Consider the following 22,665-nt stretch of genomic DNA (forward strand, 5'->3'; position numbering starts at 1 on the left):
CTTTCTTTCTTTCCCTCTCTGTCTCTCTCTCTTTTTCCCATTCTTTCTTTGTCTTTCTTTCTCACTCCCTCCTTCCTTCCTTTATTTTTTTAATTATAGTTCTCTAAACTCCGACTCTATATGGGAAATAGTTATGGTAATGAAGGGCACAGACTAGGGAGCCAGACTGCCTGAGTGTAAATCTCAGCTCCACCACTTACTACCAGGGAGACCTTGGGCAAATTACTTAACATCTCTCTCTAGTCTTCAATCTCCTCTCCTATAAAATGGGGACTATCATAGTACACTAAAGAGGGTCTATGTGAGCTTAATAAGTCAATATACATAAAGGGCTCAACACGTACCTACCCATAAAAGGTATTTAAATGTTAGCTATTATAATTATTTCTTCTCTTGAATGGCTCTTGGCAGCTAAGAACACCTTGGAATCCAGCTCAATCCCCAAACCCAGTGTCAGCTCACCCTGACCTTGTGATGACACCTCCACACACCGTACACTTACGAAGGCCAGCACTTCTTCATTGAGCAGCCATGCATGACTACACTAGTGACACAAAAACATGCATATGAGTGACACAAAAACTCAGCTAAGGTCAATATTGGTATATTTCATGCAAATTTCTTTGATCTTCCAATCCTATCTTTTTGACCTTGAAAATTAGAGCACAGCGTTTGCTTCAGCAGCATACAGACTCTTTGCGTGTCTGGTTGTGCCTACCTTTTGAAATTCACGATTGCATGACCCTGGATATTCTAAAGGAAGCCGATTTGGAGAATTGTAGAGGGTTAATCTAATGATGAAAGAGCATTTGCTACTTTCTAAACAAAATATGGTCTGGGCAATCTGGCTAGGATGATGAAAGCATTTTATTGACTGAGCTCTAGATAATCCTTTGTGTATTTTTCCACTTTTGTGCTTGGTGATTTTTTTTTTTTTTTCCCAAAAGCTGAGGGTGCTGTGGCTCTTAGGAATGGCATCTGCCACAGCTGGGTGATTTAAAAAGTATTTGTTTGTACGGGCTTTTCTTTTTAATTTCTTAGTTTTGTTATTAGACATCTATATATAACATTTATAACAGACAGGATATTCTTGACATTCCCAGAAATTTGAGCAAACCTATTGTCTGAGGGAAAAAAATGTCATTTTAAAGTGCATTTACCTTTGTTCCTTTAGAAATTAATTTTTTGAAGAGGGTTTTAGAGACAGCAGACTCTCTCTTTTCATTCATAACAGCCTGTCTTTGAATGACAAGTGAGTAAACCTTGAGAGTACATCACACAGAGTTCTAGAGGTGGATGATTAAAGAAAAGGAGCTTTCTGTAACTTATAACTCTGGAACTTGTCAAACTCTGTTCTTCCACTTGGTTTTCCTAAGCAGAGAAGGCACATTCTGTTCCAGAATCCCTTTCCACAGGACAACAAGATAAAAATCTCATCATTGCAGATCTCTTTGGTGGAATTAGTGCATATATTTTTTAGAAAACCTTGACTTTGCTGACTATTGAACTGATAATCCTGAATAACTGAAGTTGGGTGTTCTCTTTAACTGACAACTTATCATTCACTGTACAACTCATTTAAATATCTTTTTATATGTGGTGGAAGAGCAGCATTTTGATCACCAGAAGCCTTATGGCACATGGCTCCTGCTGTTAACTCTTCTGCAGGTTTTCACTCTTGGCCTCAGTTTCTCCGTCTGATAAATGAGGGGGCAGAAAATAGGATTTCAAAACTCCCTTCCACATCTATAATTATATGTCATATTTTCATTTTTTTATAAACAGGCTAATTCATATTTAGAGGAAAATGAAATATAATTAGATAATTTGTTTATAAGGTAATTAGAATTCATTAGATTTAATATCTTATACTAGAACTCATTCCAGCATCCATTCTCACTGTATAGACAGGAATTGAAGGAAGCATTGGGGTCATGTTGAACATTTACAGATGGAGAGAAGTTACTCAGAGAAGGGGGAACCCTTCCCCCATGCAATCCCGTCTCCACCCAACCTCTAATACCTTCGCTAAGTTTATTTCCTTGAAATTTGCCTCTTTTCATCTAATATTTAAATAAAAGAAAAAGTGCCTGGGTCATGTTGCAAGTAATTGAGTCTCTTCTGCGGTCAAATAAATTAGCTTTATTGATTTATCAGCAGGCGAATGGTGAGGAGGATAGCAGGAGAAAGAGAGGGGAGGGGAATGATGCACATTCTTGATTTAGCTTAGAAAACACCCATACGCAGCGAGACACACATCAATAAGTGGATAATCTGGCGTGAATCTAAATGCCTAACAGGCAGATTCTTCAAAATGTCTCGAGCTCTATGTGGCTAAGACTGCTGCACGTGGGGATGACCATGAAATGTATTATTTAAACTGGGATACCTTTGAGAACAAAAGAGGGTCAACTAGGAAATCCTAGGCAAATCAGAAGTTACAGTCAGTCTGGCTGTGTATTCTTCAAAATATATCTTCTCCTTTCCTCGGTCCATCCCAGGGAAATGTGAAGCTTTCAGATCTTCATCCGTATCACTGTGAGATGTGGAAGTTTCTACAAGGCTTGCTTTCATTCTCTTCAGTCAGACACCATTGTGTAGTCCACAGCCGGACATTTCTCTGGCCTCTGTTACATTTAGGTATATTTAGGAGACTAAATTCTAGTCTGTTAAATACAGGCAGAAGTAATGAGTATTATTTCTAGGCTAATGCCATGAAGACAACTTACAAGAGAGTTTCCATGCTGTTTTCCCTTCTGGCTGGATGCACACAGCATGATGGCTCGAATTTGTATGATGCAGATAGCAGAGCCACAAGACAGAAGGAACCCGTGTCCTGAATTCGAGAGCTGTATATACAACAATCAGGAAACCCAGTTTGGGGTTTTTGCATGTGTGAGAAATAAACTTGTTCTATGCCACTGAGATTTTAGAGTTTACATTTAGCAGCAGATAAACTATCATTATCTTAATTAATACATTGTTTAAACATTAGCCCCAAATATATTAAAGATATCTCTTTTGTTCTCAGAATAGGATTTGAATACAGTGAGTACATGCTAAATATTTTTTTTGGATTGGATTGAATTGAATCTTATGGAATTAAATTGAAATGAAATACATAGCACAAAAAATGGTAAGAACTTCATCACATGTCCACAACTAGCTACAGGTGAGGTAGGGAGACAAACCTGTTTTTCCAAAAGCCAGGGATTTTCTTGTTAAAGAAAAAGGGTAAAATGGATATTGGGAGATTATTTACACTGTCTGCCACAGGAACAAAAGACAATTATTGCAGTCACTAGGTCCTGAAAAATCGTGATACTCTATTTAATGGGCTCTGAAAAGGTTGGATGGAACCTGAATGAAAAATCCAGGTGAAGAATATAAATTTCATTCTCAATGAAATAGTAGCTGAGATGGGTTGAACGATCAAGTCCTTCCTACCACAACTCTCCAGATAAGTCAAGTTCCAAACTTTACTTTCATTTCTGTTTTTTAAATAATGCAACTCTAGTTTGGCTTGTCTGCACAGCCCAGATATGCTCATCATTCACTGGCTCCACCACTTGTAAAGTATGTGCCAGCACCTGTCATATCGTGTATGATCAGTACGTCCTGAGTCAGTGAGAATCTGAAAGGACAAAAAGATGTGGAGCTGATGGCATATGAAAAAAAATTGATAAAACCACCTGGCCTTTGCCTAAGGTTAGCATCTGACCTTAAGTCCCACCATAGCTAATTGGGTCCTATTACCTGCTTTCCCATTAGCCCCACTGGGTCTTGGGCTTTCTTTAGTTAGACTTTGTCCTAACAAACAGCAGAGAGTCCATGTGAATTGCCCAAGTCAATGATTTTCTGGCTTCAAGTTTCCTGTTCTGTTTTTGCTGGTTCCTCAGTGATTATACTTTGACTGGCAAATGTCAGGAGTGCCCTCTGGTGCTGCTGGACCCTTCCCTCAGTCAGGCAGGGTAACCTTTTTCCTTCCATGAGCTGGCTCAGAGTTTATGGGAGGGAGTATGCAGATTGATGCTGCTTCAGGCCATGAATTTTTTATTTAATTTAAACCAGAATCAAGTAAAATCATGGCACAGTTTCTGAGGGGTTTTTTTTTTCTGAGCTATTTTCTACTTTTTTCTTTTTGCCAGATTCCCTTTCTGCCTCTGTACCCTCTAACCCCCAATACCAACAATAGTAATATTGAATAATAAAAGTAATGGATGTCATTTGTGGAGCCTGAAGTATTGACTTCTGTACATTATTAGCATATTTCGTTCTTTGGCTGGTCCTTAGAAGTAGTTATTCCCAATTTTCAGGTAAGGACACTGAGGTCATTTGTGTATGTGTTTTAACTGAGCATTTACAAGATGAAATAATTTGTCCTAAGTGTCACAAAATTTAGTAGTGAATTTGGAATTCAACTCAAGGTTGATGTATATTTTCCTTTATTCCACACTGCCTCTCAAAAGGTAGTAACAGTTCTGCTCGCTTCCTTTCTTTTCATTTGACTTAGCTTTGCTGATTGTAAGCTTAAGAGAGATACAAGATTTTATTCTCATTCAGAGCTACTAGTTGATTGAAAGTTTTGTGTAAAATGAGATTAATCCCACAATTGGCAACACATTGATTTTAGGAATTATCACTAGTTTATTAATTATAATTTAAAAATTGATTTATTATAAGAACACCCTTTTAGTAGTCTGAATACAACGCACACACGTTCTTCTCATTGCTATGATTTATGGGAGGCTGGATGAACCCGGGCATAGACTTGAATTTTGCGAGTCTGAAGTTTCATCCATCTGTTTTAAAACATGAATAGACTTTACTGCCAAATTGATCTATAATTAATTCATGGACAGTACATCTATACCTGATTCCAAGATGATGAATAATGGTAAAAATTGTGAAATGCAAAATGTGTCATGACTTAGATGAAATGTTCATCTCATGATTTTGTGACAGAAGATAATCATTCATTGGGCAGAGTTACAGTACTTCTCATTTAGTTGTCTATTTGTCAGAAGTCAAAATTATTTTTAAATTGATTAGCATTATTTTGTCATTATTTGTCTTGAGGTTACCCCAATATCTTCCTTACAAAAATAATCACTTCCATTACAATGGCAGTGCAAATTGCTATAATTTTTTTTACAAAGTAACTTAGCAAAACACTTATGCCTTGTTCTTCAACACTGATTTTGGCATGCTATGCTATAGAAAGGTTCTAAAAGATGAGGAGGAGGGAACGTTCTGGACTTGAATAAGTTAATTGCAATATTCAAACAACCAAATGACTAATAGAAAGAGAATAATTGAGAAATTATGACATGTTTACTAAAAGTGCTATATGTGCACATTAAAAATAAGAATGGAGAAAACAACTCAAAGTAATGTTTGATGAAAGAAGCGGAAAATGAAATTATAGCTACACCTTACAGTTACATAGATTAGAAATAATCTTTTTGTTCTTTTTCTTTTGTGTTCCACTATCGTTATTATTTAAGTTACATGGTTCTTCATAGCTAAGGACTATTTATTATGAAACTTATTTCAGAGAAAAAGAGGAGAGGAGTCTGGAGGTGGGTATTCCTATAAAAGTTATAAATAGCATTTCTAAATGGAGCTTTACATGTCTTTCTCCCTTTCCTAGATTTATTAACAAACATTAAACACTATTACATGTATTGCATCTATTATATGTATTGCAGGGCACAACATCTACCCTTGAGGTAGTTTTAATTTACTTAGGGAGGCAGGGCTATGGGAAAATGCAAATTAAAAATATGTAAAAAAAAATGTCACAGCCATGACAGGACTAAGGAGGCATGACAACTAAATGTAATGAAGGATTCTGGATAAGATCTTGGAACAGAAAGAGGACATTAGGTTAAACGTGTAGGAAATATAGATAAATTTAACATCCTACAGCTGTATTCTCTCTCCCTATGCATGTTCACATTCTTCTATGTGGCCTCTTGTAAACTCTTGGTTTTAAATATCCTGTATATGCCAAAGAGTCATAAACGTATATCTTATTTTATATCCAACTGCTTACTTGACATCTTCCCAGAAGTGCTCATGAGCTATCACAAACAGATCTCTTAACTTCATGCTTCAAAGCTACTCCTCCCCCAGTCTCCCTTGTCATATCAGTAACTATTAACGTACTCACTCAGGTCAAAAATGGTGAGAGTTATTCTTGATCCATGGTCTTTAACTCATCTAACCCATCGCCAGGTCCTATTCGCTCTTCCTCTAAAACATAGGGTCCATTCACTTCTATTTGCACCAACATTATCTTAGTTGAAGCTACCAATCATCTTTCTTCTGGACTGTTAACTAAATCATCAAGCCTCACCTGGAACCTCTCTCCCCATGAATCTACTATGGTCACTTTTAGTTTTCCTGAAAAAGTCAAACTTCTTCCTGCCTCCTCAAGGTTTTTGAATTCATCTGAAATGCTTTCACCGTTGACCTTTCTGAGGCCAGATCTTTTTTGATATTTAAATCTCAGATCAAGTCTCTTAATCTCAAAGGCCATCATCACTGCCACACAATCTAATGTGTCCTTCCTATCACTCTGTTACCTCACCTCTTAAATTACACTGCAGAATACTTTTCTTTATTTTATATTCTCCTTATAGTTTAATTCAGTTATCTGCTTCTTTTCTGTCTCTACCAGTAGAATGTAAGGTCTTAGAAAACAAGGACCTTGTATTCTCAACGCATAGAATACTGCTGACGATCACAGGCACTCAATAAATTCTCGTTGAATTAATGAAAGTGACAAATGAGGACTAGACACTAAAGTCCTGAAATTCACAGAGATGAGAAATTGCAGTGGATCTGGAACGATCAGAAGTTTCTTGAAAAGAGTGGGAATTGGTGAGGCTTTGAGAATCAGTAAATCTAGTCAAGAAGAAGGAGACAAAGAGGGAATTCCAGAAAAAAAAAAAGGTAAAGGTGTGGAGAGAGTAATAAACATGGTATACTTGGGGACAGCAGGGAGAATAGAAATTTTGTAAAGAGTATGAGATGTGAGATCAGAAAGAGTGGTAAATCCAAATTGCAGAGATTCTAGAATTAGTCACGTTAGGGACTTTCCTCCTGTTGATTTTCAGCTCCAGCTACCTTGAGCCTCTAAACCATTATCTCAATTCTAAGGCTTTCAGGTGAAAGTAATAAAGACTGCTCCACCATCAGTTATTTTCTTTCTTTAACTCCCAACACAAATATAATGTTGATGTCAGATTGCTTGGGTCTGGCCAAGTGTGTAAGGTGATTCTAGCTTATATCCATTTTCAGAGTTTGAACAGTCACTTTGTCACCCATTTAGCCAGTGCAATTCCTGATGATCTGAGTTTCTGTCTAGTTTTCATGGTAAGTTGGTGTTGTGTAGGGTAGAATTGGATTTCATCCTTGTCTCACGACTTGAGAAAAAGAGAATGTCAGAAATGTAAATTCTCTCAGGTATGCCATTTCTTCCCCCAACACTCACCGCCATACCTTTAAATGAAACACATTGAGCTAAATAAAGGCGTTTGCTATGGCTTTGATTTCTCCAGGCAGAGTGTCAGCTCCTGGTGCTCTTCCATCTGTCAAGCAAGTGTAGACCTGTCAACCAACTTGAAAACACTTTTGTCCACATTCCCGCTGACCACAAATATAGGCATCACTCCAACAAGTTTTTGGATATAGATTAAAATCTCCCAAGGGCCGTTGGAGCTGAACTGCAATTTAATATAATGTGTGACTTCATTACAGCATTTTTCATGCATTTATCCAACTTTTATTGGGCACCTCTTATACACCAAGCTTTGCATAAATAATGGGATTTCAAGAGAAGACACATTCTCTGACTTCAAGAAAGTTACAGTTTAGTGTGAAAGAATGATATGGAAACAGGTAAGTGCGGGACACTGTCTAAATGCTCAATGTAGGATAACACATAATATCAAAGGTTCCCAGAAGAGGGAGACAACTTAAAAGTCAAGCACTTGTAGAAGAGCATCATCTCTGGCAGGTCCAGTGGGTGCCAAGCAGTGCACTTAGGGAGGTTATTTACATTTCCTCCTCTGGCGAGCTATGTTCTCCTCAGTGCTCCTGCTTTCCACATAGGGGGCAGAATTGGCCCTTAAAGAGAAAATAGTGAAGTCCCGGGGATGTGGGATATGATACTTTGCATCCTGCATCTATTAAAAGCAGGACTTTTTTGCCTTCCAACATCTGGTGTTCCAATAGGCTCAGTGCCTCCTTTCTTGAGTTACCTCCTCAGGCGGGGAAAAGCAGTTTCTTAAGGGAAGAACTGTTCAGGGCTCCTACCGTCATGTTGAAACTGAGTAACCACAGCAGCACAGGTGCTCTGACTGTCTCTTTCATAGACTCGATTCCAGCTTTCCTTCTCATAAACCACCCGGCACAGGTATCATTATACCAAACCAGGGCTTGGAAGCTCAGATTTGCAATGTGCATGCTTACGATTTGGTGCCTTTTGACTGATGGTGGAGTTTATTAAGCAATGTCCCTCCTCCTCCTGGACCCTTTGTGAGGGCTCCTCTGGTCCCTCTCACACATTTCCTTCCCCATCTCACCAGGGCACTGTCAGTCATTGCTCTTAAGTTTTGTTTTCTGTCAGGTCAAGAGACCACTGTAATTCCCACATGGAGATGTTTCGCAGTTGTGTTTTCTCTGTACCTGAGTTAGTTAAGTTACATAATTCTGCCTTGTAGCTGGTGATAGGGATTGAAAAAATATCTATTGGGGCGGGGGAGTGGAGAGTTGTAAAAGTATATGTCAAAATGACATGAAGGAATTAGCATGTGAAAATATAATTACTTTATCTGTGGAAACAGGTAAGAGTCCCAAGAGTCATCTAGAGATGTGCTTTATGGACTTGTGGGAGGAATAAAAGGGCTTCTAGAAATCAGTTAGGTCTCTTATGACTGGTTTGAAAAACCCAGTGTGGAGCTGTGGTGGATGTTTATAGGAGGCCCCTCCCACTTTGGTGGTTTAGCCCAAAGGAAATGAGGTGGGGGTGGGGGACGGGGGGGGGGGCGGACATATTGAAGTTTATGTAGACTCCAGTGACCAATTCAGGAAGTGTGGAAAAGATTTCACATTACACATACTTTCTGCAGTGCTTATTGATCAGATACCATTTACATGTCATTGCATACTCATGTATTTTCAAATTCTTTCTGATTGTCTCTTAAAAGTAGTTCACATCTAAAAATTTGAGTCGGAAGCAGAACTAGATAGCAAAACCCTTTCTAGCTCTAAGACAGGAATCAGCAAACTATGGTCCTCAGGCCAAGTCCAGTCCTGTGTCTGTGTTTCCAAATAAAACTTTACTGGCACACAGCCACATCATTTATTTATGTATTGGATATGGCTGCTTTGTGCTCTAATGGCAGAGTTGAGTAGTTGGGACAGGGACAGTATGACATTCAGAGCCTACAGTATTAACTGTATGGCCATTTAGAGAAAACGTTTGCTGACTCCTGTTCTAAGACCTCATACTTTTTTAAGTGGTATCCCTTCTCTGTGCCTCAGTTTCCTCATCTGTACAGGAAGAGATAGGAGCAAGGAATTCTGTATCTCTTTCAGAATCCTGAGATCCTGAGTTTTCTTTTGAAACTCATAAGTTCTCAAACTGCCACGATGAAAAAAAGGAGAATAAAATGGAGAAATAGGTTTTCTTTACTATCAAGAGAGGGGCCCTTACTCTGTATATCTCCTCATCCACAGTGATGACAACTTTTATTTTCACCATAATTTTTTTGATCATACATCTGGACTATCTTCAGGGGCTGGTTGCATGTTAAGTAAAGAAATCCTGATCCACAGGCAAAGAGAAGCAGAGAACACAGCAGAAGTTAAGGCTACTTTCTGTTTACCAGTTTGCTCTGAGGAATTCTCCATCAGCTCTGCACTCACTGAAAATGATATGCTAATACTGAGGATCTGGTTGAGAGGAGTTAAAAATGGAAATCCAATACTTCTTTTGGTCTCAATCTCAAATAAGCCACTCCTAGGACTGTAGCAGAACCTGAATTGAGATACCTTTTAAATGTGCTGTCCTGTCTTTCAAATTGCCAAACAGTGAGAGGCCAGACTGGGCATATATGGGCATTTGAAAACATTTACACAGAATGCCTTAATTTTCTTCAAGTCTTCGAGCGTAGTTTGTAAGTGATAGCCATCAGATGGGCCCCCGCTTAGGCCGACTGATTTTGGCAGGGTGCATTTGGACCCTTCACAATGCCTGCCGAAGGAAACTAACAGAAACTCAGCAATTTTATCACATGACAGACTTGATTCAAATGGTCTGATTGTCTTGCTGCCTGCTAAAATCTTACATAAATCCACTTCTGAATAGTAGCGGAAGAAGCAATGGTTGGAGAGGAAAAGAAAGCAAAGTGTTTTTGCAACATTCTGGAGGGAACCAAGCTTTTCAAAGATACGTTTGTTAACTTGCAACATTCTTAATTACCCAGGGGCTGTTTTTTCTTCTTCCTTTTAAATGAGGTTTCTTAAATTGACTCTTCAGATAGACTGATAGGTCTTCCTTACAGGGTGTGTGTGTGTACACACACATACAAGACAGACAGGAGGGAGAGAGAACATGAATGTATCTTAGAATCTGAAAATTTAGTCATCTTACTCAGATTATTTTAGACTTAGCTTTCCTTTTTTGCCATTTTAAGAGCAAGCATCTTTGCTTTTTCTTCCTCACTTCTTTCTTCCTCACTGCTTTATCCTTTGGTGGAATTGACAGCTCCTTAAAGATACGGACAAATGGCAGGAAAAAGTAGAAAACATATCTAAATATGTAACGGGGTGGCATGTAACACTACAATTCTCATATATAGGAAAAGATGTATCTTTTATCTAGTTAGTTCAAACATTATCCTTTGATTAGTGTTTAATATAACATTTTACTCTATTTCATTTAACATATATAAGTAGTGCTATAAATAGTCCCTTTAGGTCAGTGATTGTCAAAAGGGGTACCATGGTTCCTGGAGGAGTGTTCTGGAAATGAGTGAGGGTGACTTGAGATGTGTTAATGAGAGATATCCCCAAGTCTTTGGGATTCCCCTGAGGGGCTCAGAGAATGTGCTCTGTAATATGAGTTCCAAACAACGAGACATTGTCCCATGTCCAGCAGACATTCGAGTGAGTGAAAACTGTTTTATTATTTGAGCCTACAATCGAACTTCATTTTGTATATGAAGAGAAAGTATCCCTTACATAGTATTCATAGACTCTTTTCTTTAGCAGTGCAAATACTGTGCAAATCAAGGGAAAGTGGCACTTCATTTTGTTCCAAACTTTTCCAAGAGTTGTTCAGTGTTTTGGAAAAGCAGACTACCGAGAACAAGGCCACACTTGTGGATTCTGGAATCTGCAGTACAATACAACTGTGTTATTTGTACCTCTTTCAATTCAAGATCCAACCTCTTCCTTTTATCTTCTAGTGCATCATACCCAAGTGTTTACACATTGAAATGCATAATATTTTATTACAAATTATATTCTTTGTGGTTCTCCTTTATAGTACAGTTAAAGCATTACATTGATTATATTGATTTTTTTTTTAATTAGGTGTGTAAATTAGCAGTCAACAAGCTTTTTCAGTAAAAGGGCATGTAGGAAACATTCTAGGCTTTGTATGCCAAACGGTCTCTGTTACAGCTACTCAGCCCTACTGTTGTAGTGAGAAAGCAGCCATAGACAATATGTCAGTGGTGGATGTGGCCGTGTTCCAATGTAATTTGATTGATGGAAACTAAAATTTGCATTTAATATAATTTTCACATGTCACTAGATACGATTCTTGGATTTTTAAACTATTTAAAAATGTAAAATCACTCATCTCTGGGGCAGGACAAAAACGGTCAGTGGGCCATCTTTGCTTCGCAGACAATAGTTTACCAATCCCTGTTCTAGTGTATCATGCTCCAGCATTTACACAGTGAAATATATATTGTTATCAATTACATTTTTAATGTCTTCTTTATATTATAGCTAAAGCACAGGTCGATTTTTCGCAATGAATGTGTGTGAATACCGTAAACTGAACTTTTTGTGAAACTACTCGGTAAAAAAATTTAATGTAACACAGCAATTTTTGAGTGCAGATCTTAATTGGGATGATGAAATATATGCAGTAGAGTGTGGCTTCCCCAACAGCTGGCTCTGAAAGTGAAAAGAGAAAGCTGTATTTATGGTTTAACTTGTCCAACAACAGGCATTAATCCTGACTGGATAAAATTTGGTGCGTTTTGATAAAACTCAAAAGTTCCTGATTTTGATAAGGAAAAGCAGCCCTGGCTAATCTCTGATGCAGGGCTGTTAGGTGATGTCCATGCTTTAATGCTTCTGAGCTTTCAGAAATGTGTATCTTTTCCAGGCGTGGGACATGTTCCATATCCAACAGAGCTAAGCTGAACTATCAGAGTTGTTTGTTTTTTTCCTTTCAGTAGAATGTGCTGTCTGTGAATTTGATATGATTATCATCAAGGTGGGCATTACAAAGTGTTTGTTTCACATAAAGGGCCACTGTGACTGAGTGCATTAGGTGACATCCAATCTCACAGATTTCTAAGTCTTTGGGATGCTCCTCTTGCTCCTACGATGACCATCCAATGAGTGCAGAAGGAAGATGAGGGAAAATTGGAATCATTCTGAACTTTAAATAAATGTCCTTTGTTCCACCTTCTGGGTGAACTTTGCAACCATATAACTCTTTATTTGATTTCTCTACTTGGTCAGACCTAAAGGTCTCCTGGTTGTCCTCAGATCTCTTTGTCTCTCCCTGCAGTCTCTGTTGACTCTTCACTTGGCTTTGTGGATGGACAGAACCTCTCCAGCCTCTGCTTGAAGACACTTCTTCCTTTACCTGCTGCCCTAGGGCAGATGTATTGGCTTTTTAACTTAGCTGACTTCAGGATCTTTCTCAAGGGCCATGAGTACATCCAGGCTGTATCCATGCCACATAAGATATCAAAGTGCTGGGAAATCGACTGTACTTTGATATACTTCGAAATGTGCTATATTTCCAGAGCCTTAAAATAAGTTCTTTGCCCCTCTTCTATTTTTTCTAAAGTCCCTTGGCCCCACTGTCAACTCTAGAAGAAGTGGCCCTCTCTTACACTTGTCCTGTGTCATAAACCCTTCTTCATCACTGAGCTGCAAGCCTCATAGATCTGAATGTCATTGTGGTAAAAAGTCTTCTCTACTATGGGAAGATACTTGGAGCTAAGCAATCACAGCTCATATGGAAGCTAAGGGAATTTAGCAAACCCTCTCTCTGTACAAAGCTTCGCTTTCAAGCCCATTACTTTGTGCTATTCTTTCTAACCCAGAATGATGAGTCTGAAAAAAGGAACAAGATTTAAAGAAAGGAAATGAAAGGTTTAACATTTGCTATATACTAGCCAAATTACAAGTCTAGTCGAAATTACCTTATTTTCCTCCAACGTGACTGAAAGCTGAAATATGAATACAGTTTTACTAGTAAAGGCATCAACACAAGTGTATGTGTCACCTATAATTTGAGGTATACACCCACACGTAATGGAATTGCCCCAATTCACCCATCGACTGTCTTAAATGTCAACGGTTATTCTCAGGTTATGTCAGTACAAGCTCACAGATCCCTATGACATGTTCCAGTTTTTTAGATTTTCTCCCCTTTCTCCCTATAGTGTCAAAAGCCCACATCATAATTATTTATATTTTTGTTTTCATTTTCTTAAGATCTTGGGGAAACTGGCTAATTACACCCTTCCGTCTTCTAGCTTAGCCCTTTTAGCAAACTCCCTACCTCTCCATTTCTAAGGGTTTCATGTATGTGTAGGGTTCTCGTTTAGCTTGTGAATGGGATCAGCCTCCTCTCCTCCATTCCAGTGGAGGGTGTGTGTGTGTGTGTGTGTGTAGGGGGCAGATAAGGGACAGAATTGAGTCAGAGGTAGAGATTACGGGAATTCAAGTAGGCTTAAATACACAATTACTATTTCTCTTCAATTAGAAATATTCTAAATGCTTTTCATAAAACTCTGTGACAGCATATTTACAGGTTAATAATCTATTAGGGAAAAAGGAGCAGGGAGTTTGCTATGACATTTTATAGTAAGACTTTTGGGTAGAAAACAATTATTTTATATATATATATATTCATGCTTCTTGCTTAGACAGGACACAGTACTTCTCTGCTGTTATCTTAGTCTTTCTTTCTTGTTTTTCTTTAGCTCAACAGAATTCACCAAAAATCCATGAAGGCTGGTGGGCATACAAGGAGGTGGTCCAGGGAAGCTTTGTTCCAGGTAAAACACATTTGTTTTCATTTTATTTTTAAGAAAAGAATTTGAATGAAATACAGTGTTATTTCTAGAGTTTTACATTTGCTACATGGCATGGAATGTATTGCAAAAGGCAGTATTGTCTGATTTATGTGTTGGAAAAATACTCCATCAAGAGAAAGTGTAAGTGAGTGGCAATTTAACCAAGACTGTGTTTTTCCATTTGAGCCTGAATCCCAAGGTTCTTCCACCTACAGGTGGCTCTGTCAAGGAGAGGGCGATGAAAGATTGAGGTTTGAAGCTCTGTCTACTGGAATTTGGTTAAGCGAGGAAGAGCCCTTTCTTAACATTAATGACACAGGAAGTCTGGAAAGGCTGACCATGGCAATGAGGCTTGCTGGGATGCATGCTGTCACTGATGTCACTTCAGTAGCATCTGTGGTCAGGACAAGACTTAGCAGATTGGGCCAAGCATCAGCTAAAAATAACAGACAAAGTGGGCGATGTCAGCATGGAGGGAGAGAAGCGAAGACAGGTTGGAGCCAGAAACATACCATGCCTTTAGTTTAGAAGCTAGGTGGAAAGTCTGTGTTTCTTCCCACAATTTTTATCCTAATTGTGGTCCTCATCCTGCTGCTGCATCAAGACTTTAGTGGAGAGGGAAGCAAGGGAAAGAGCAAGGATGTTAAAGAGAAGGATGGAAGGGGAGGCCGGTGAGATATTTCAAAGTATTTTAACTGCTTAGATGTGAGAGGGTCAGACATAAAACTCTCAAGTTGAGTCAATGTGAGGTCCTCACTCAGACACTGAGAACAGAGGACCCCAAGTGTTGGCTGAGGTCTTCGTAATCAGTGGCAAGGGGAGAGAGCAGTGGCCCCGGATAACCTGTTTCATCTTAGTTGTGAGATCTTCTCCTCCTGTTGTCTAATGGAGTCCATTACATCAGCTATGCAGAGCTAAGCAAGTTAGTAAACCCCTCTGAGCTTCACTTGTCTCATTTATACTGTTTGACAATAAAACATACTCTAGGAGGTTTCCAATAGGAGAAAAGCAGGCACAGTGACAGAGAGCAGGTGACCCAGAATAAAGCCAACTGACTGCCAAATAGCTGCATTAACTGATATATTAACTTGATAAATTTACTGTGGTACATTTATTCCTTGGCTCAGTGGGATAGAAACAGGAATTGTCAGGTTTCTAATAATCTTATAACAACCTAATTGACACAAGCTATGTTCATATGGCATATATAGATACATGAAATTTGATATTTACAATTGTGACTGTACCTTTCCAGTGGATTGAATGCATGTATACATTTTTCTGAGGGATCCGCTTCTCATATTCAAGCTATCCTGGAAATTACATTTATAATTGTATTCTTGTACTTTGTGATTATGAAATTAGAGCGACAAAGGGCATTTTTCCAGGTTATAAGTCTTGCTAAACTAGTAATAACCTCCCTTATGACTAAAATGCTCATGGATAATACCGGATCGGCACTGTAGAATTTTGCTTCTCTGCCCCACATTTTTTTTAATGTTTACTCCTCTGTCAATACATTGTTTATATGTGTTCAGGCCCTGTTTTGAGTTTGTTACTGCTTCTAATAACCAGAGGAAAGAATTTTTATCTTCCTTTTATGCTGATTTAAAAGTCGGGCGTTCCCTCATTTCCAGTTTTAAATGAGATAATATGTATAAAATCTGCTAGATGGGAAGCAGTAGGTGTGGAGTTCTAAGCATAGATTCTGAAGTCAAAGAGCTTTGGAGTCGAGTCTGACTTCCATGGATATTCCTACTTGTGGGACTGTCAGCAAGGTGCCTATCCACTCTCAACCCCGCCCCCCCGCCCCCCCCCCTGCCGCTCCCCACCACCCCCCGCCCCGCCCGGGGTCTTCATCTGTTGAAACAGAAGTAAGGACCAAATCAGCTTCATGAGGTTTTGTGAGGATTAAATTACGCAAGGAAGGTGAAGTGTGATGGTAATGTCTGGTGCCTGATGTGAGTCAGTACATGTCAGTTGTCCTTGGTATAAGCATCATTTTTTTTATCAGTAACTGGATATTTGATATTTACCCACTTGAGCAAAGGTAAACAGCTAAAATTTGGGAAATGTATTGATGCAAGTGAGAATCTCTCATGACACCTAGAACATGGAAGGTGCTTAGTAAATGTTCCTTGAATTTGTAAACTCAGTGGATCTCTACACTGGCCAACCGAGAGGTAATTTTATCATCCTCTTGGTTTAACAGTTCCGAAGAACATTGGCTTCCTGCTTAAAAAAGATGGGGTATCTGATTATTTCACTTTCTAAACTTTTGGGAACTCCAACGCTGTAAAAAAAAAAAAAAAAGACAGGATCATGAGACTTTTTGAGTTAAGTAATTGGACCTGAGGCTCTAACATCGGACAGACTCCAGGTAACCTACTGTATCTGAGCTTGTGCTTAGGGTAAACAATGGACACTTTATCTCTTATATTACTACGTATAAGGTTAAGAATGTTCTTTACTTTGCCACCGGGTTTTTTTTTCAGGTCATGGATGTGCGAAAGAGAAAACTTTGTATGATTAGACTACTTGGGCAAGTTGTATTGTCCCTTAAGTTCTTTACAAGAGTGTCTAGAAATAATTGTCCTTTGGCATAAATTGTGAATCTATGACTTCAACAAAGCTTGCGACTGATAGAAATATATCATTTCTGTAGCAATAGCAATTCAATAGTATTTATTTATAGAGTAGCCACCTGATGCCGAGTGCAATGTATGGGGCAGTTATTAAAGAGGTAACAATACATGGTTCTTATTCAAGGGCAAACCCACAGTCTAAAGAGGAAGGTAAGCCATAAACCCATGACTCAGTAGAACAAGGGCTCTAGCAGGGTTCATAGAACATGTAAGGGAGGCCATAAGTGTTAGAGTCTGCCTGCCTGGTGTTTAATAGCCTTTTTTGTTTACTTGTTCAAATCCATACTTTCATGCAACCCCACTCATAACCACAGTCCAACCTGTAGGCAGAACCCAATTTTGTGTGACTGTTCACCCTCCACTCAGCCCCAGAAAGCCACTCCTGGGTAATATCTACACTAGTCATGGTGATTTCAGCCTCTTTCTTGACACTGATTGATTTAGACATCATAATGACTAATTTTATTTCAACATGGCTAGTCCACAGTATCCAGAAATTTGCTCAAACATTATTCTAGATTTTCTGTGAAGATAGTTTCTAGATGAGGTTAACATTTACATCTGTAGACTTTGAGTGAAGCAGAGGACCCTCAATAATATTGGTAGGCCTTAAGAGAAAAAGACTGAGCTCTCCCAAGGAAGAGAAAATTCTGCTTCCAGAAGCCCTTGGCCTTGAGCTACATCAACACTTCCTTGCGTCTCCAGTGTGCCAGCCTACCCTGCAAATTCTAGATGTGTCAGTCTCCACAATCACATGAACCAATTCCTTAAAATAAATTTCTGTTTCTGCACGCACACACACACATTCTAGGTTCTTTTTCTCTGGAAAACCCTGACTAATACACTAATGCGGACATGAAAGTATGATTACCAGTTCTATCCATGGCTTTTGAGGGAAAGTCTGCCAAACAAATTGGGAACAAAATCCACACTGACTATGGCAGAATAGAAAGTTAGAAAGAACCCACATCTTTTGTGGTCCAGTTGAGCATTGAATTAACTATGGAACTATTGGCGTTGATTTGCTTAAGTGAGAAAACAAACCTCTTATTGTTGGAACCACTTGGAATCAGGCTTTCTGCCACTTGCAGCCCGATGCATTCTTCCAGATTCAGGTTTCTAAGTACAGGCAGAAGGGAAGGAAGTTGGAACTGGATCTTGACAATGCTGAGGATTACTCCAAGTGGAGGAGGAGAAGATGGGGAATATCAAAGTAAACAGCCCTGGTGTAGAAAGTTGACAGTGCGCTGTGGGGATGCTGAGTGCTTCTGAGTGTCTGAGGGCAGGGTACACAGTGGAGCCTAATAAGAGAGAAAGCCAGCAAGGTCGTCAGCGGCCAGGCCATGCAACTCTTTGTGTGTCATGTCCAAGAACCTAGACATAGACACAATCTCTTTAAAAATAGAGGAATTAGAAGACATTTCTGAGCTCTGGAGAAAATGAAATGTGTATTTCAAAAAGCTACCTATGGATACAATAATGAAGACAGTGTATTTCAGTGAAGATATCAGAGGCAGAAGGATCCATGAGGTGTTCTCTTTTTTCTTTTTCTTTTTTTTTTTATCATCCAGGCAACAGATGGTAAGCACCTATACTCAGACTGTGAAAACCAAACAAAAAAAAAATTGGGTTAATCATGGGGTTTGTTTAGTACCATTTAAAGTATATATCTCTTTCACACATGTATATAACACATTTATAATTTAGCATAAATATATGTATACACATTTAACACATTTCAGAAAAATTTGTGCCAAATACTATCTATTCACATTCCATTTTTCCAAAACAGTAAGGAAATTGGGCATCCTCTTAAGAGGAGGCACTGTGCTAAGAGCTGGGATTCCAAAAAGAGATGTCTTTGGACTTCTTGGAACTTCTAGTCTAGTGGGAGAGACAGTCGTTAAACATAATGAGCAGCCTCTCACCCCAGCACCTGCTTCACCTGGCAGTGTTTGGATGGGGCATATCTTTCTCCCTCTTCAGACTAGGACATCGGAATGGGGCTTGCTTCCATTTTAAAGCTTTAAATCGTAACACTCGGGATATATATATTTCCAACTTTATGAAACCCTAGAGCGGATGAAAAACTTCTTTCATTCCACCACCTCCAAAGAATCAGTCCAGATTGCTCTTGAGCTCACTAGTCCAGCAAGCTCTCTCTGGATGCCTGCTTTTAGCATGGCCAGATTTGGTCCTTGGTGTGTAAAGAAACAAAGGAGGTTCTACTGTGGCCTCAGGAAGCTGAGGATAGTGGGAGAAAGGTGGGGAAACGTGTGTCACTTTATAGTGTCTCCCAGATTGTGTAGAAGGTGTTAGGGCTACCTAGTGTAAAAGAATACAGAAGGCTTCCTAATGAAGGCAGTGCCTAAACTGAGTCCGCAAGGGCAACATGTGTGATTCTGCTAGAAACAGAGGGGAGGAAGTGATGTTTCTGAAAGGAGAACACGTTGGGCAAAGGCCCGGAGGCTGGGAAGAGAGACACTCACTGGAGCAAGAAGAGCTCAGAGGAGTTAGGGCTGTGGAAGGCAGTAAGGGCTCGATCATGGAGGGACGTACCAAGCTGGGAATTTGGATTTACCCTAAAGACATTGGGGCACCAAGGGAGGGATTGCAGCTAGAGAAGAATTCAGGATGAAGGATGAAGGAGATGTGAGAAAGACAGGTGCAGTGGGGACTGTGGGGAAGGTTCAGCTTCTAGGGACAGGAACCATGTCTCCTTTCACCTTCGAATCCTCCACATCATAGCACAAACCTTGCATACATCAGTGTTTGCTAAATTAGCTCGGATAAGAACAGAGGAATTGTTGCTCCTTGAAGCAAGGTGTATATCATTATCATTGTCATCACCACCACCATCATCATCATCACCATCACCATCATCACCATCATCACCATCATGATAACTATCACTATCATCATCATCACCACCACCATCGTCGTCGTCATCGTTGTCATCATCAAAATAAGCATATCACTATGAACTGCAGTACATTCTATAAAGAATTTTGAGAAGTCCAGCAGGAATTGTCTCGAGATCAGGGAAGACCTCCCTGCAGAAGCTGAGACTGGAAGATTAGCTGGACAGCACCAGTGAAGAATGGACTTAGAGGCATGTTCCAAGCAGAGGAGTGAGCTTGAGCAAAGGCTCAGAAGCATGCATGGGCGTGACGTGCATAAGAAGCAGAACAAAATCCACTTGGACCGAAGTGTAGAGTGACAGAGGCAAAGTGGTTTGAGAGTGGAGATGGTCAAGAACCAGATCACACTGAATGTGAGCCACCCTTAAAGTGTTTATGTAGAGATCGTAGGAATAATGGGAGGACGATAAATAGTTAGAAGGAATTTACTCTTCCTTGGGGATCTAGCAAGCACCAAGGGGTCATGAAACTGAGTTTTTAACTGTTTGAATGATTAATAGAACTCGTAGCCTCAGTTCTGATCAGGATGGGATTAGAAAGCTGCCTTGGCCACCTGCATCATCTTCTGGTGTGTTCTGAAAAATCAAGTAGAAATGGTTTACCCAGGCCAATCAATTCTCCCAACATGCAATTTCCACCCCTTCATTGTTAGGTAGTTTTAAAACCTTAAGATTGTTAGAAAACGAGGATAATTATACCTATTGGCAACTACCTGTGGTTTAGCACTGATGCCTAATTACTTCTGTTTTTCAAAATGGCTAATTTTCTTTGCTTAAGAAAGGCTCATATTAGATACTGGTGAGAAACATGAGCTCTCTTTTCTCCCAGCAGTTCTCCTAGGAAGCAAAGCAGGCTGGGTGGTGGGAGGGTACTTGCCATCTTGGACGGCCTGCCAGGGTCATTCATTTCTTTCATTCCTCCACATAGCAAATAGTGCCCGTTAATTAGAAAACTAAACAGTTTTCTATTGCTTGTCACAAAAGACCACATATTTAACAGCTTAAATTGACTCATATTTATTGTCTCGCAGTGTCGGGGAGTCTGGGCATGGCTTAGCTGGGTCCTCTGCTCGGGGTCACACAGTGCTGCAAGTCCATCTATACTCTCTCGGTCCAGCTACACTCTCATCTGAGGCCAAGCTCTTGCAGGTCCTTGGCAGAATTCAAGTCTTTGTGGTTATAGAATAAGGCCCTAGGCTCCTATAGGTTATGTCTTCTCCACAGGCTGTTCACAGCATGGCCGATTGTTTCTTCAGGGCCCATGAGGAAGTGTCTGCTTTCTCTTCCCTTCCTGGATGGTCTTGACTCTCTTTTAAAAGTTAGTCTGACTCACTGTAATCTCCCTTTCCATCGACTTAAAGTGGACTACAGAGGACCTCATTCATATCTTAAAAAATCTCTTCGTCTTTGATTTATAATCTAACCTGATCACAGAAGTGTTTCCATCATATACACAAGCCTCACCCATACAGGAGATGAGGGAATTATATAGCCTGTGTACATCAAGAGGTGGGACTCTTGAGGGCTCTCTTGGAATGGCCAACCACAGTGACCGCCATTCATTTATATAGTAAACTATGCCCTTCCTGCCTTCATATAGCAGAAAACCTTAAAGGGCTGCTAAAATGTTTGATCCAGATCGATCACAGTGTGGCATTTGAAGATGGAGTAGATGTTATTCTAGCCTAACATCTTCAAATCAAGCAGGAGAAAATAATATTCTTTGGGTTTGGAAATTGCTTTTGTTGCCTTTACTTGAAGAATATCCTCAGAAGGAAACAAATACTGTCTTCTCCCACCCCTCCTCAGATTTCTCAGCCAATGTTTTTGGATTTATAACAAAATGTAAGGGGTGAGGGAGAGGTCGGGATTTTATACATGACTCTTAGGTTTCTGGTTTGGGCAACTAGTTGGAAAGCAGAGTCGTTCTCCATTATGGAGACAGGAAAGAAGCAGGTGTCCTTAGGTGAACAGGACAAGGTATGTGGGGGCTCCTGTGGACAGCAGCCTTTAGGGGCTCATCCAGTTGCCACCCCAAATTGCTCTTCCAACCATTTCCCCGAGCCCTCATCTTCCTGGCCTTTTTATCCTCTAGCCCTAGACTCTGGGATCTCATGACTCTCCCTACTCAGGCCCATGTCCTTGTGTTTAGCGACTTCGCCTCGTGGTCTTAGAATCAGTCTCATTGTTTGCTTTCTCCCACCTTCTTGACCTCCTATCCCACTGATGGCATACTGGCTCTGCTGATACTGATGTCAAGTGTACCTCAGGAAACAGGCTTTCTCCCCTCAGGAATTCACTACACCCCAATGATCATCCCAACCCATATTCAGTCTCCCTTTGAAGGGAAGAGGATCCTACAGCCTCTAAGTTTCCCTATCCTCTAGCATCCTTTAATACACCCAGTTGAGTGCTGTATTATGCCATTGTATCAGATTCCTGTGGCTGCTATAACAAATTAACACAAATGGTGACTGAAAACAAGCTTAATATATTGTAATTCTGAAGGTCAGATATTCTAAAATCAATTCTTTCTGATGTCCCACTTTATGACATCAATTTCTTTGTTGCAAAAGTGTATAGAAAACTTTTTGTTTGAGCGTAGCATTTTAACTTCTCTAAGGGATAAAACTAGCATTTTATAGAGTCCTGTGGCATGTTGTTTGGTCAAGGGAATAACCCTCTGTCGTTGGAGTCAATCCTTACTGTGTAGGTTCTTTCTCTTTCGGTTGATTGGTTGAATTTCCTT

General features: G+C 39.7%; 1 protein-coding gene across 5 annotated transcripts in view; it reads left to right on the forward strand.

Annotated features, from left to right (window-relative positions):
- Nucleotides 1-22,665, forward strand: part of CA10 (carbonic anhydrase 10) — a 431,002-nt gene that overhangs the window by 53,124 nt on the left and 355,213 nt on the right. For 4 of the 5 annotated variants that reach the window (XM_036222010.1, XM_036222009.1, XM_036222011.1 and 1 more), the window contains one exon: nucleotides 14,259-14,333. In XM_036222010.1, the coding sequence (XP_036077903.1) occupies nucleotides 14,259-14,333 (75 nt within the window). Of the gene's footprint in view, nucleotides 1-6,363; nucleotides 6,443-14,258; nucleotides 14,334-22,665 lie in introns of those variants that run through there. The other variant, XM_036222012.1, reaches the window with a different exon arrangement.

The sequence above is a fragment of the Rousettus aegyptiacus genome, unplaced genomic scaffold (assembly GCF_014176215.1).
Source record: "Rousettus aegyptiacus isolate mRouAeg1 unplaced genomic scaffold, mRouAeg1.p scaffold_m13_p_6, whole genome shotgun sequence".
Classification (NCBI taxonomy): domain Eukaryota; kingdom Metazoa; phylum Chordata; class Mammalia; order Chiroptera; family Pteropodidae; genus Rousettus; species Rousettus aegyptiacus.